At 38.6% G+C, this 16,313-nt stretch overlaps 1 protein-coding gene across 3 annotated transcripts in view; it reads right to left on the reverse strand.

Annotated features, from left to right (window-relative positions):
• Lgr5 (leucine rich repeat containing G protein-coupled receptor 5) overlaps positions 1 to 16,313 on the reverse strand; it is a 122,908-nt gene that overhangs the window by 67,972 nt on the left and 38,623 nt on the right. For all 3 annotated transcript variants that reach the window (XM_027923212.2, XM_027923159.2, XM_027923100.2), the window contains exon 2: positions 380 to 451. In XM_027923212.2, the coding sequence (XP_027779013.2) occupies positions 380 to 451 (72 nt within the window). The remainder of the gene's footprint in view (positions 1 to 379; positions 452 to 16,313) is intronic.

Raw genomic sequence — 16,313 nt, forward strand, 5'->3', positions numbered from 1 at the left:
TTTTGATTATAGCTTTACTTGCTATTTTAATAAACATGAACCAGTATTCAAACTTTTAATATCCTGCTGCTTAACTATTTCCAAAGAGCTATCCAGCTCTTTTAAACAGCCTTTGTTTTAAAATTTTAATTTGTTTGGCTCAGTCTCACCTTAGAAAGTTGTAGCCTCATGGTAAACTCTTTTATAAGTTGATTTCCAGAATCATAAGCAATTTTTTTTCCTCCCCCCGTCTCAACTAAGTGTTTCCTCATGTGCCAAAGTTGTTGGTGCTGACAGCTTCTCTGCCTTGTGTTATCTGGTTCCCACAGCAAGTACAAGAGGCGCACACAAGAACGTGTCCCAGGTGGACTAGATGCAACGGGACTCCAGTGATACTTACAGCTCCTCTAGGAAGCGGAGGCTGTGCAGGGGACCCGGGGGCAGTCGGCTGATGTTGTTCATACTGAGGTCTCTGGAGGGGAAGACAGACAGCGTGTGAGGAGCAGTGTATGCCGCCACAAGGAAATCCAGCTGTTCAGTTCACACAATTCCAAGCATCACAGTTGAAATGAGCTCATTCCTCTGCCTGACAAATGAATTGCAATTTTCCAACCGAAATCTCCACCCCCCTCCTCCACCCACCAACATCATGGGCTCTCTGTCAAATCGGAGACTCTAGGAAGAGCTCACATGGAATTCAAAATGATTTAGACTTCAAAATGATTTAGACCATTCATGGGCTGGGTGGTAACTCTTCATGTTTAAGATGATATGGGTAGGGACAGCAAAGGAAACAGGACTCAACTCTAGACACAACTATGCGTCTTGCTTTACGTTGTGTGACAAAGAAAAATGTCTCCATCTAGCAACTCTAGAAGTCCTGTTTCTCTGGGAGTTTAAACACCTTGCAAAAACAAATGTTTTGATTCAAAGACACTTAAAACAAAACAAAACAAGACAAAAAGACTATTCCCTCCTCCTAACATGCTCCTTTTGCAGGTTCTCAGATTGCATTAAATAAGTGAAATGAACCATAAAACGAGGCTGTAAGGTGATCCTGCTCTGTAGCACACTTCCTGCTGGGCCCGCACAGTAGTTCCTGGCACAGGAAACAACAAGCCACTTTGGGCAGAACTCAATCAATTTTTGTTTTAAGCGAAACTCCGTGTAATTAGATTTTATTGTGTTTTTATTTCTCTATTTCTTGCTGTCTCTCATATATGCTATGTATCACTGGTGTATGCCATCTGTATCTCAGAAGCCAGAACACTGACAGCTGGGCAGATTCCAATCAAGACCAACCCAGACTTCTCATAGGCAGCTACAGGTTCACTTAAGAAATGACTTGTTGCTCCAACCTGGAGATTCAGAACTACTGCTGTAACAATCTCAGACACACCTCCACTCTTAACATTCATCTGCATGCTTATAGATGCTTCACTTCAGGCACCCAAAACTCTGAAACAGGGCAACAAATATTAAAAGAATGTAAAATGCTTATGTATTGTCCCATTATGTAAATGCCCCTGGTTTATAAGATCAATATCTGACACAAACTGATTTGCATACCACACAGAAAAATGTTAAGAGAAAAAATTCAGTGTGGTCCATACCAGGTGATGGTCAGAGAAGACAATGTTCTTCTTTTTAATCTGAATCATTTCTGTTAGTAAAATGAACATACCATTGTACCTGCCCAGCTGATTTTGGTATCAAAAGCTTGGTTCCTTTATCAAATATTAACTTGATATCAGTGATGCTTAGCACGGAGGGCTCATTTACTCTCTGTTTTTAAAAGGTGGCAAGCATGTGCCAGGAGGATAAAATGTGTTGTTGAATGTTTTAGAGTGTGGAAAAACAACCTCACAAAACCAAATCAGAATTACTGTTGATTTTAATACCCATTAGTGTATAATAATGAAGTCAAATAAATGCCATATTCTCAAGTTAAAACTAGACAATGACAGCCAAATAGTTACCAACTTCGATTTTTTTTTGTGTGCAAATATTTCTCTGAAATAGCAATGTTGCTTATTTCACTAAATAGACATGTTTTAACTGATTGATGCAGTTTCTGGATTTTTCTCTGTGACTATATCATCTCTGCAAAGACTTGATAATTCTCAAGGTTATTCTCTTATTTTAAAGGGTTGTCCCACTTCTAAAAGACCTAGGATGTTTGCTTTTGGAAATATTTATTAGTATTCAAGATCAAACGAGCCTCTACATTAAGTCAGCTGGTATGAACAACACTGATTTTTTTCTCTTATATTTTTCTCTGTGATGTGCAAATCAGCTTGGAACAAATATTGATCTTGTCTATGTGCAGAAATCTCCAAATAGAACCAGGGGTATTTATATATTGAGAAGGTTCATAAGCACTACATATTTTAAAAATATTTATTGCCCTATTTCATCATTTCAGCCTCCTGAAGGGAAGTTTCTGTAAGCATTCAGTCTGTGGTCCTCCCTGAAACACCTTCTATGGTGGAGGAGCCCAGGGCTGCAGAGAATGTAGGCAAACCTGAGAATCACGTCTCAGTTTGAATCCTGGTCTCCTGTTTGCTAGTTGCATGATCTTGGGGAAATTAACTTACTCTGTAGGCTTCCTTGTATTTAAATAAGGGTGTCCCTATGCTAACGGTTTGAAACCCTGTGATTAGCTATTCCCACTCAGAAAAGACTGTCTTAATTCTCTTCTTATAAAAGAAAGTACCTACCTTCCCCAGGAAGAATTAATTACTTCTTTGTGTTCCCTGGCATATTATACTGTCACTTCTCTTAGGAGATGAGCTAACACGACTGCAATCAACGCTTTATCTCCTGATTCTAATACATGCTGTTTTCTTTTACAAAGCATCTAACAGTTTATATAAACTTATAGCAGAAAATAACTGTCAATTAGAACAACCTAAGATCAAATGAAATGGGCCTTTAAAATCAAACTCAAAATGTGCAAGGCAAAAATCAATTACTCTGCATTCACTCTTTCCTTTCTGAATGCACATTGGCACTGATGCTAAAGGCAATCTTGTTCCTCCAGTTCAGTATGTCCCAAATTACTGATGGGTATAATTTTTTAAGTTATGAGCATACATTTTATAAAATATAGTAAAACCTGATTACTAAAAATGTGAAATCAAAATACAAAGATAGCTGGGTGTGGTGGTGCACATTTGTAATCCCAGGAACGTGGGATGCTGAAGTAGGAGGATCACAAGCTCAAGGCCAATCTGGACAACTTAGTGAGACTGTCTCAAAACAAAAACCAAACAAACAAACAAATAAAAAAAGAGGACTGGGGATGTAGCTTACTAGGAGAGCACTTAGCATGCTCAAAGAGGCCCTGGGTTCAATCCCTAGTATGAGATAGACACCCAAAGATATGAAAAAACAAGTCTCAATATTTTATTATGTGATTCAACAGAGATTGTTAAATTACTATGCAGGTTTCTAAACCATGATTCTCAGATTCTTATCTGTTGTGTATTGGTAAGAAACAGCCATGGTCCTGGATGAGTTCTTGAACCATTCTTTAATTAGTAATGCTCTTCTTGCTTTCATCTCAAGAAAGACAAGGCTTATGTTACTTCTAACCTGTTCAACTCAGAGTTAAAAATAACAGAATCAGAGTATGTCCAGCTGATAGTGAGGACTGGCATCTCTGGGGTGAGGATGCTCATCACAGAGGAGGAAAGTGAGCCTCAGAAAGGTTAGGTGGCTTCTTTGTCACAGTGCAGTATGCAGTGGGAAAATCCCAGAGCCAAGACCTACCTAGTTTCTACTGGTCTTAGGTTTTTTTTTTTTCTTTTTTTCCTAACAACTTTTCTGCTCTTTGTAAAATATAGTTTTTTATATTCACCCCCTTATTCACTTTACAAAGGTAACAGTTTTAGTTACCTTCAGTCATCTGAAGTCCAAAAATATTAAATAAGAAATTCCAGAAATAAATGATTTGTAAGTTTTAAATTGCATGCTGTTCTGAATAGCATGATGAAATCTGTGCTATCCTGCTCTATACCACTTGGGATGTGAATTGTTCCTTTGTCTGTTGTTTCCACACTGTATACTCTACCCTCCCTTTAGTATATATAGTATACGATACCCTGAAAGAGATATCACTTCACATAACTTTTATTATAATACATTATTATAATAGGGCTGGGGTTGTGGCTCTGTTGAAGAGTGTTTGCCTCACATGTGTGAGACACTGGGTTCAATTTTCAGCACCACATGTAAATAAATGAATAAAAAAATAAAGGTTCATCAACAACTAAAAAATATATATTATATATATAATATTGTTATGATTGTTTTACTTTATTATTAGTTATTTTTAATATCTTACTGTGCCTAATTTATGAATTTACATGTATGTATAGGAAAAAACAAACAGAGTTTGGTACTCTTTAAAATTTCAGGCACCCACTGAGGGTCCTATCCCTTAAGGATAGAAGGGTCTACTGTCTTCTTATTCTGATCCTTAAATTATTTAAAACTTTTTTCTTTTCCTTTTCTTTTATTTGGTGCTTTTGATCCTTGACACATATATAAACTTAGAAGCAAATGAAGGGTCTTAAAATAACTGTCATGCCTATGCATTCTTTATTCTTTAAGTTATTCTTTTAAAATATTCCTGTTTTCACCAAGTTTTGCTTATGATTCAGTTTCTTAGTGAAGCTATATAATAGATTTCTTGAAATTTTTAATTTTTGGCTAAGATGCGTGTGTGTGTGTGCGTGTGTGTGTGAGAGAGAGAGAGAGAGAGAGAGAGAGAGAGTGTGTGTGTGTGTGTGTGTGTGTTTTACTGGGGATTGAACTCAGAGGTCCTCTACCACTGAGCCACACTCCTATCCCTTTTTATTTTATTTGGAGACAGGGTCTTGCTAAGTTTCCTAGGTTGGCCTCAAACTCTTGAACCTCCTTTCCTCAGCCTCCAAAGCTATTGATATTACAGGTGTGCACCACCAGGCCTGGAAGGAATTAATTTTGAAAAACTGGTTATTGTAAACAGAGTGGGAATGGAAGATTCAATTGGGAATAAGATAGTGAAGTAGGTTAAACCTTGTTACCCCATCTCTGACCCAGTTTTTATCTATGCTATGTCCATGATCACATCTAGGAATCTGGAGCAGGGGTTGCAAAGTTCCAGAGGGGCAGTGAGCAATAAACTGGAATCATCCTGGGAACTTTGAAAACATCCTTATGCCTGGGTCTCATCCCTGAAGTCTCTGAGTTCATTCACATAGTGTGGGTGTTGAGAATTTTAAAAGCTTTTCAGATGATTTGAACTTTCAACCAAGGCTGACAACCATTGCATGGGAGGTCATTTCTAGGTGAGCTCTCTGAACTCATCCAACATTTCAGAGGATGAAGATGATTGAAGGCACCATTTCCTGTGATTTTCTATGAGATCCAACCCAGCAGAGCATATCATTCCCTTGAAAATGTTTTTGTTACTTCCAGCTATATATATTTTTTTCATTTGACAAATAATAATTGTGCATTAATTATAACAAGGTTGTATTCTAGGAATACAGTGAACAGAAAATCTGAATCATGTTTGACTCTTTCCTTGCCCAATCATTCCTACATCCAGGAGCCACCCAGTGTTAATGTTCCCACAGAGCTTGCTTCCGGATCTGGCCCTCTTCTTGGCTTCTTTTGGTCAGGTTCTTGTCAAGCTGATACCTGTCCTTTTCTCCATGATTGCTGGGTCTCCTCATTCTAGGTCATCTTCTACATGGTGGCCAGAGAAGTCACCGGGTGGCCAGAGAAGTCACCAGGATCAGTCAGTCCATCTGGCCATCAGTCTGCTCAGAGCCTCTGCTAGCCAATGGAAACATGATTGGCTGAGTAGATGACTTGGAAAAGGGCTCCCCCTCCCGAGAGACAGGGAGGCTGTGAAGAGTTTCAGAACGGGTCTTCTTCCCCTGCTTGAAGCACTTGCAGAGCAAGGTGAATGGCTTGGCAAACAAAACTTTGCCTAGAATTCAACCCTTGTGGAGGAGCCTCTGTGCAGACACAACCTGCCCCACTGAAGCCAAACAGGACAGCCCTTAAACCCCTGTCTGAGAACTTCTGATGGTTCCTGGCCCGTTCAAGGAAATGTTGCCCAGACACCTTAGGCAGCTCAGAAACTGGCTTAACGTATGTTTCCAACATGTTCTTATGCAACTTTGCTCCATGCAGTGTGTGGTCCAGTTACATGGAAATTCTTGCTGTTCCCCTCTGTATCTGTCTTCACATGTGTGATTCTCTTTCCCTGGAATGCATTAGCCTCTCTTATTTCAAAATTACTGCTTCCCCATGACCTGCCCCCACATCCCAAGATCTAGTTCAACAGACCCCTGTGTTTCTGACACAAGCTCCTATCTTTCCAGTTTAACTCTTCTCTGTTTCAACTGCTATTTCTTGGATACTTTCAGTGTCAAAGTTCTTTGATACTTCTCAGCCTAACAGTTCAGCTTCGATCACATGTTGATCATCTGGATCACTGTCTCACCAACACTCTGACCTCCCTAAACCCCATCTTTTGTTTCACTCTTGGGGCAAAACTGTAGCTCAGGAAAAACACCATAATTCATTTTCTCTGTTACTAGTCCAGGGTACTGAGTGCTGCTAGAAAAGAAAAACTCAGAAATGTGCAGATTAGCGACTATAAATTCATGTCTTTGTGGGTTCGCAACACTGCTGCACAATCCTGTTATTTGTTATTGCTCAACTTACTCCCTTGGGAACTGTTGCCAATCTTTACTAGTTGCCTCCAACTTCTTAATCAACAACTGCTCCCATCATGCCCTCGGGACACCTTTCCTCTTACTTCATGGAAATAACTAGGATTCTTTGGACCACCAAAGATGAAATAGGCCAAATTCTTATTCTCCTTTGTCCCAAGCTTACTAAACCCATACTTTTCTCCTTGCTCAGCCTTCCCCAGGGGTCCTATACCCTATAGTATGCTACAGCACATTTCTCCATGCTATGAATCGAATGTTTGTGTTCCCCTAAATACATATGTTAAACTCCTAATCCCCACAGTGGTGGTGTTTGGAGATGGGACACTTGGGAGGTAATTAGGTCATAAAGGTGGAGACCTCATGATGGGATTAATGTCCTCGTAAGAACAGACATGAGAGACCTCTGCTGCCTGTCATGGGAGGAAGCAATGAGAAGACGGCTATCTGAAAACCCAGAAAGCAGACTCACCACCCTCTGGATCTGCTGGCAACTTGATCTTGGAATTCCCAGTCTCCAGAACTGGGAGAAATAAATGTTTATAGTTTAAGCCACTTAGTTTATGCTAATTGTTCTAGCAGTTGGAATAAGACACACCATGAATCATTCCGATTTCCTATATTTTTAACTTCTTTCCTTCATACCCATGGTCCAGTCTTTTCTACTACTAATGCAAAAAGAAAAGGGAATCTTTTGATCTCGTGTGTCCTTTTAGCTGTGACCCAATTTTCTCCTTCCCTTTGGAGTTGTCATTTTCAGTTTCTACTTCTCATTCCCACTCAACTCACAGTGCACAGGTTTCTATCCCTGAGCATGTTGAAACTGCTCTCCCACGGAATGACAATCTCCAACCTCCATATTGTCTAATGAACACCTGGCTTACTGGGTTTCTTTCTTGCATTAGACCTGCTTTTTTTTTTTTTTTAAACTCTAAATTCTATTGGTTTCCGAGTCACCACTATCAGGATTCTTTCTATATTTCCCCAAACTTATACTTTATGGACTCCTCTGTGGAATTTTCTCCTATCTGCCCTGTAAATGTCAGTGTTCTCTGGAGTTCTGCCCTTGGCCTAATATTCTACAATCCCTACCCTTTTTCCTTGGAGGCTATTACTTACTCTTAAGGGTTTAAATATCACTCATATGTCTGTAATCTCCCCCAAATCCATATTTCTCCTAAATTTCAGAATTATATATCCAATTTCCTTTTGGATATGTCCACTAACAATCTTACAGGAATGTACCATGACCAAAATGGAAAAAATCATTTTCTACTCCAAATGTGTTTCTTTTTCTGTAGATCCAGTTTCTAGTTAATGCCACTACCATCTTTCTGTCAACAAAGCCCAAAGCTTGGCAGCTACCCAAGTCCTGTTCCTCTCTTTCATCCTCCTATATCCTTTTTTTCTTACTATGAAGGCCCCCACCAGCTCCATCTGGAATTGCCTCCTAACTCTGTGACTGCTTGCTTCCAGGCTTGACTCTTTAGGTAGGCCTACACTCCAAATGGCAGTTAGAGAGATCTATCAAAATGTATAGAACTAACCAAGTCACCTCCCTACTTAAGACCCTTGGATATGTCCCTTAGCCTTCCAAATGGAGCCTACATTTATTAGCATTGCATACAAGCTTTATCTGGGGCATACCAAATCTACCCACCTGGAATATCAATTCTATTTCATCTTTTAACTCAGGACAGGTGTCATCTTCTCCAGAATGCCTTCCCTGAACTCTAAAACTAGTAGCAGAAATGATTTGTTCACTCTCCTCCTGCACCACCCACACATTTAATGACATTATACAGAAATATGTGTATGTGACTGTCTTTCCCAATAGCTCAGTGGCCATATTTTCTTCCATCATAATACTTTTTTTGGGGGGAGGGGTGTACCGAGAATTAAACTCAGGGACACTTGACCACTGAGCCACATCCTCAGCCCTATTTTGTATTTTATTTAGAGACAGGGTCTCAGTGAGTTGCTTAGCACCTTCCTTTGCTGAGGCTGGCTTTGAACTCCTCCTGCCACAGCCTCCCAAGTCACTGGGATTACAAGTGTGTACCACCACACCTATGCCATCACAGTACTTTTGATTCTTAGAAGACTCTTGCATATAGGAGTCACTTATATTGAGTTGAGTCCTCTTCTGTTGCAGCCTTCCTATGACTAAAGAGAAAATCTTACCCAATCTGTCTTTTAAAAAACCATGTTTCTTGTCAAATGACTGTGCTGCTTCTAAGAATACAAGCTATAGAAAATTTCTGGAATAAAACACTTGGGAGAACACCCTCTTTGGGTTGCCTACCTTCCACAATGATTTCTTGCCTATAATCAGGTTTCCCTTTCCAGCTGATACTATTTGCTTTCTGTCCCAGAGATTCATCAAAGATTCTCATTCATTGAAAAGTCCCTTTCAGGGCTGGGGATGTGGCTCAAGCGGTAGCGCGCTCGCCGGGCATGCGTGCAGCCCGGGGTTCGATCCTCAGCACCACATATAAAGATGTTGTGTCCGCCGAAAACTAAAAAAAAAATAAATATTGAAAAAAAAAATTCTCTCTCTCTCTCTAAAAAAAAAAAAAGAAAAGAAAAGTCCCTTTCTGCCCTTATGCTCCTTTCTATCATTTCTATGAATTTGTTGTGGGGGAGGGGGATGACTGCAGTATGCATTCAGTCCACCATCTTAAAATCTAGCCATGCTACTGTCTATATTTGGGGCTCGGTATGTGAATTGAGTATCAAGGAGGCTCTTCCTAATAGTAAGAACATAGCTAAAACAGAAGGTGAGGTTCCTTCTTTAATCTCTTCTACAAAGACAAACATTTTCCTTTTTAGCAGCACAGTGCAGTTCCTATCATCTCTTAAGAATGATAATTTTAAAATTTGTGTTGGGAGATCCAAGAGCATTTAGCTCTCTGCTGGATTTTTTTTTTTTTTTAACAGTGGATCTGGGCTGAAATCATTCCAGAACTTTTCAAATATGCTTCTAGAGAAAAACCCTCTTGTGAATTTCAAACGAAAAGGTATCATTTTATAAGATGAATAATGATATTTTCAGGTACTTTCCTCATGCCATTGTTTTTAACTCCAAAACAATGCATCCTTTAAAGATTCTTCTATTGAAGTGAAATTCATAAATCCTAAGTGTCTAGTCCAGTGAATTTTCACAGTATGAACACACTTCATAAATCAGTGCAATCAAGACAGAACGATGCTATTACCCCAGAAACCTGCTCATGTTCCTTCCAACTCACTAAATTCCCACCAAGAGCAACCATCTCATGACTTCTAAGACTTTGCATTAGTTTTGCTTATTTTTGGTATTTCTATAAATGCAATCATGTCTTGCATAGTTTTTATGTTCATCTAGCTTCTTCATTTGTTATGTTTATTACATACTAGCTTCTTCTCAATGCAATATATTTCATTTTATTATTATACCACACTGCATTTATCCACTCTACTGTTGCAGGGCCTTTAGGTTGCTTTTAGTTTGTGTTATTATAAACAGTGCTGCTATAAACATTCTTAAACATGTCTTTTGTTGAACATACATGTGTGCCTTTGTTAGAGAAATGCTAGGAATGGGTCTTGATATATGTATGTGTTTGGTTTTTAAAATATATATATTTTTAGTTATCAATGGACCTTTATTTTATTTATTTCCTTATATGTGGTGTTGAGAATTGAACACAGTGCCTCACAAGTGCCAGGCAAGTGCTCTACCACTGAGCTATAACTCTAGCCCTATGCTCAGTTCAAATAGATACTACCAAATATTTTTCTAGAGTGGTTAGATTGATTTATATTTCCATGAAGTTGTCTATGAGAATACTAAATGTTTCATATCTAAATGTTTTCATTAATAGTCACCAAAATAAGTATTATTTCTTTTTAAAATTTTAATCATTTTGACACGTCTACAATAGTATATTCTTGTGGTTTTAATTTAAATTTCCTCACTTATAATAATCTAATAATTGAGCAAATATTTATGACTCTTGCCCTTCAAGATACACTTGTTTGCAAAATGCTAGCAGAACATTTTATCTTATTTGATGACCTTCAAATTAGAAATAAGGTATACTTATTATAAGTGAAACTATACACTGATATGTAATGAAAAGGCTAGTAACCTTTCATCTTCTAATACTCCTCTTGGGGATTCAAAGGTCTTCTTAGAAAGAGTTGATATTGAAATAATTTTGCCTTCAAGTCTTGGCTTTGCCTTTCTGAGCTGAATAAACTTGAGCAAGTTATTTAATGTCTTTGTACTTCAGTTCTTCATCTGTGTCCTCTGTGAAATGGAGATGATGATAGCGTCTATTTCATAAAATTGTTGTGAGAAATAATTGAGCTACTACATGTACAGTACCTAAAATACTACCTGGAACATTATAAGCACTATATATTTTGCTATCATCATTTTTATAATATCACAGAATCTCATCTTTTGCCTGTGCTGCTGATATATCAAAGGTAGAGTCATGCCAACTTTTGATATTTATAATTATCTTGAAAAAATCTTGTTAAAATTAAAAGATAATTAAAATGTGTTCAGAGGCAGCTGGCTTATGTTCTACTGGTAACTTATTAAATGGCAACACTAATTTTTTTTTTAGTGGAAATTTTAAAAAGATAGTCTTTTTTGGGGGAGTTAGTATTGAACTCAGGGTCATTCAATCACTGAGCCACATCCCCAGCCGTATTTTGTATTTTATTCAGAGACAGGGTCACACTGAGTTGCTTAGCACCTCACCATTGCTGAGGCTGGCTTTGGACTCACATTCCTCCTGTCTCAGCCTCCCAAGCCACTGGGATTACAGGAAAAAGATAGTCTTAAAACCAAAGCTCATTTGAAAAAAATTATATTATCATTTTAATCTTAATAGGCAGAAATAGCTAATGAGCATTAGACTGCTTTATTTATACCAATAATAAGAGAAAAAGTACATGTTCTTGTTTGTGGGTAGATCACTTTTCTAGAAACCTCATGTTCTGAGATTTCCATCTCCAAAATAGAGAGCCAAGTAAGCATGTGACCAAACCAAACTAAACCAAACCAAATCAAGAACAAGGATAGCAAACTAAACACTTTCTGAACAGCCAGAACCAGAGGCCTACAAAGTCAGTAACAACATTCATGTGCTTTTCTCAGAGGAAAAGGCCCTAATTAGAAGGGAAGTTTAATCTTGTTATTTGTTTGTTTGTGTTGCTTTTAAACCCATAGCAACAAATTACTAATGGTAGGCACACTCAACAAGTCTTGTAATGGCATAAGAAAGCAGATTTTAAAACCCAAATAACAGTAATAACAGAATCAAATAGAAAGTTGTGTTCAATCATTTAGTGTAATAATTCTAGATATCTCAGAAGCTCCCAAGGACAACCAATTCCCTGCCCTGCTCCAAGAGACTACAGTGCTTTATAAACTCTAAAGGATTGTCCAATCATCAACCTCATCAAAAAAGCTTCAGCATCTTGGAATACCCTGAAGTTCCATCTCTTTTGCCTTTCTCTGTTTCCTCCATATACATTTTCTCCTGTGCAGTTTCATCTGACCGCATGGAATCAACATCGTGAACAGTCTCTGGCATTGACCTTATACCTGAGCTATAGACCTTTCTTTCAATAGCTTTCTGAACATCATGTGAATAACTGATAAGTTACTTAAAATCCAACACATTTTTTCATTATTTTCTTTTTTTCTCCAAACCAGCTTTTCTCTTTGTGTCTCCTCCTCTTGATAAACACATTCCCATTCTCTTTTAAGTTAACCAAACTGGAAAACTTAGTTTCTTTTTTTTTTTTTTTTACCTCATTCTATTATTTATCCTCACTCTCATCAGTCTTACTGATTATATTTCTGAAATGTTTCCAGAATAATAATAGATAACATTACTTGTGTCAAACACTTTACATGCACACGTACACACACACACCCCTAATCTAATTAATGAATGAGTCCAGACAGTGACCCATTCTATAGATGAAGAAACAGAGGCATGAAGAACTAAAGTAGTTTTCCCAAGGTGACACAAACAGTTAGTGATAGAGTGTGGGTCTGAGCTCAGTCTTTCTGGTTCCAAAGAGGGGTTGGGAGTGGGGTGTCCGGGGGAGGGATTGTTTTTTTGCTGCTACATGTGCTCTGGAATGATCTAATTTCCATATTTTTGGGCTTTAACGCAAGTTCATATTTTTTTGATCTTCTTCATTCTTAAAAAACCCCACAAATGTAAGGAGGTACCTCCTTTCCTCATGTCTGAACCTATTGACATCTTGTGGCGTCTGTAATGGCTCTGACCTCTTTGCCAGCGCCTTGGAGTGAGTCCTTGTTCCGACCACTTTCCTGGACCATCTACTCTGCTAACACTTAGCCTCGGGCATCATTTTCTGGATTCTTCTTGACTCCTTGTCTGCAGTTCCTGATTCACCTTCTAGTCCCAGACTCTGGAATTCTGGTTGGAATCCTGAGCTTCTGGCTTGTTTGAGAGGGAAGGACAAGCAGTTGTCACAGGCTCTTAATGGTCTTCCCTGCCCTCTGCCTTTATTCTCTCCCCCTTCTTGGTCCATACAACACTATCTTAATTTTTTCCTTGAGGATAAAGGAATCAATATTTTACATAATGCTTCCTTTTCTTCTTATAAGAATAACTCCATTCATTTGTCTAGAAATTTATAAATAGCACCTACAAATAACATCTATAGATAACATGTCTATAAATTTTGTCTATTAATTTCTAGACAAATGGAAATACTTTTATGCCCACAAATTCTTACAAATTTGTCTTGAGGGGTATGATAATGTCAGAACCTAACTGATACTATATTCCCAAGAAGCTGTTTTGAAACTTGGTGTAAGAAAAATGGTTTCTGTGTATAATGTTTAAAAATGGATATTTGCAGATTTCTAAGCTTGTGCTATGATTGACAATCCTAATGTTCACTTGAATTTAATATATTTTGTTTTTCCTTAAGTTTCGAAGAAAGTTGAAACAGATGACTTAGGAGCTAGGGGAGCATTCCTCAACCTGTGGGCACCCCACGCACTGTAACGCGCTTAGCAGCATTCCTGGCTCTAGATGTCAGTGGCCCTCTCTCCAGTTGTGGTAAGCAAGAACTTGTCTAAACTTCCATGGGATGAATTGTCTTCCTTTGAAATTTGCATGTTGACATTTTAGTCCCCAGTAACTTGGAAAGTGATGTATTTGGAGATGAGTCTTTAAAAAGTGATTAGGTTAAAATGAGGTAATTATGTGGGCTCTAATCCAATATAGCTGTTATCTTCATGAGAAGTGAAAATGTACATACACATGTACAGAGGGACAGCCATCTACCTCCAGGGAGAGGGACCTCAGAATAAGCTAACCCTGTGGATACCCTGATCTGGTACTTCATGCCTCTAGAAGCCTCCAGCTTCCATGGTGAAGTTCGTGTCTGTTGTCAATGCAACCTAGTCTGTGGAACTTGGTTACAGCAGTCCTAGTAAACTAGTTCACAGACATTGTCAAATAAATGTCCTCTAGGGTCAGTTACACCTGGTTGAGAATCATGGAACTAGTATACGTGAATAACACACAGGACACTATTAGTTTTCTTTTCAAGGACAGAAAAATTAAGTTTCTAATGACATTTTTTCTTCAAAAGAGGGAATTTAGAAGGACCTTTCCTCCTCATTCACCTTTTATACCACAAATCCTTTTAGCAGATAATTTTATTACTTTATAACTGGATAATGAAAATATAAAATAAAAAGCAGAGAAAAAAGTCATAAGGATATAGATAAGACCATAAAGATACGGTATACATATAATCCCAGGAGTGACCCTGGGGCTGTGTCAATGAGTCTCTGTTAAGTAATTTTGGGGCTGTGACTGTACCTAATGGCTCCATAATAATTATGTAGAAAAGACTCCCAACACAACTTTTCAAAGAAAACCTTCCAGAAGTGTTCATTAAAAGAATTAGATTTATTTTATTTTATTCAGGCAGAAATTCCCTTCATCTTTTGGTTATTGCACAGGTTTCCTACCCTGTGCAAAAACCAAAAAACAAATACCTTGCAGTTCACAGTGCAATGATGGGAACCCTCCATGATAGCAGGACAATCTTTCCCCAAGCAAACACAAAAGCTCTGGATTATCATTATTGAAAAAGGCAGATCTGATCTGCATCATCTGCCCTCATTCCATGGGTTCAAAATGGTTTTGTTGGCTGCCTGTCACCCACAGAGTGGAGCCTGAATGTTGTTATCTAGCTATCATATGATGAAAGGAAAAACTGATAACAGATTTGAGAAAGAAACCAGAGGCTCAAATGACAGTTCAGCCATCAAGTCATTATAGACCTTGGTCACTGTTGTGCTTTTGTGGCCTTAAGTTCCTACTGTTGTATTTTAACAACTATTTCAAGCTGCTGGGGTGAGGCTGAAATTCAGTGTAGGTGAACAGTTGGCACAGTGTCAGGACTCAAAGGGGGCTGACGTCTCCATGGTCCCAGTCCTAATGCACTGGATTAGGTTTCTCTCTCCCCAAACTTTTCCATACAGTCTACATTCCAGTCAAAACAGACTGTCTTTCATTTTTTTCCAGTAAGTCCTGAGGTCAACACAAGAAGTCCCTTTCCAGGGAGATTTTCTCTTCAAGGGAAGGATCTGGAGTTGTGCTGTGGTTTCCTGTGTCCAGGCTTTGCTAGAGTTGAGCAGGCTGGAGACACTGCAGGTCAAGTGCTTGGCACAAGACCATCTCCCTCTAGTCACATCTGCCTGCTTAAATCCACTCCTTCCTCACTTCTCAGTGCTTCTTTACTTCGGGCTTCTGCTCCTGTCCCCTCCATAGGATTCTTCAGCTAAATAATTCCCTGGCACTGCTTAAAATCCTCCAATGTTTCCTTGTTTGCTCTTAGATGAAATCTAAATGCCTGAGCATGATTGACAAAACACTGAATAATTGGTTCCTAACTCTCCATTTTGTCCTAAGTTGTGTCACTCCACTTTGGTTATAGTCACCACCATGCAGCACCTATACCCCAGGCCCTTTCCTTTCTCAGGGCTTTTTATGGGGCACCTCTTTTCCATGGCTAGCCCCCCACTTTTTCAGATAAGTTTTCTTGACCTTCTAATCTAAAAGGTCCTTTCTCCCTTCTGCCTCCCACTGCCTCCACATCTCCTCTCTGATTCTTTTCACTTGGAAATGTTGTGGTCACATCTTTCTTTAGTTCCGTCTTCCTTTCTGAGTTGCAGTGTGAGGGTGTGGGTGTGCTAAATCACCAGCTTTGAGCACAGCATCTGGCACATGGCTGACACTCAGTAAATACTCTTGTTGAGTGACTGGCTAATGAATGCTGCCTTCTCTGGCAGATCCCCTTCCTTTCTTATTTCTCAGAGGGTTATTTTGAACACATATGCTTTTGTGAGTCTGGGAGTTAGCATAGCAAACAGATTAAGGAACATTGTACCTGCAGTGTGTTTTTTCTTTAAACAGTTGGCTAAAATATACTTTTTCCACATGCTATAGTGTTAGTCTGTTTAATCAAAAGATATTAATGAACAAATGATAAAAAAATGAAAGGACCCCAATAAAGCTCACTGACTAATTTTTT

This window comes from Marmota flaviventris, chromosome 3, assembly GCF_047511675.1.
Source record: "Marmota flaviventris isolate mMarFla1 chromosome 3, mMarFla1.hap1, whole genome shotgun sequence".
Lineage (NCBI taxonomy): Eukaryota > Metazoa > Chordata > Mammalia > Rodentia > Sciuridae > Marmota > Marmota flaviventris.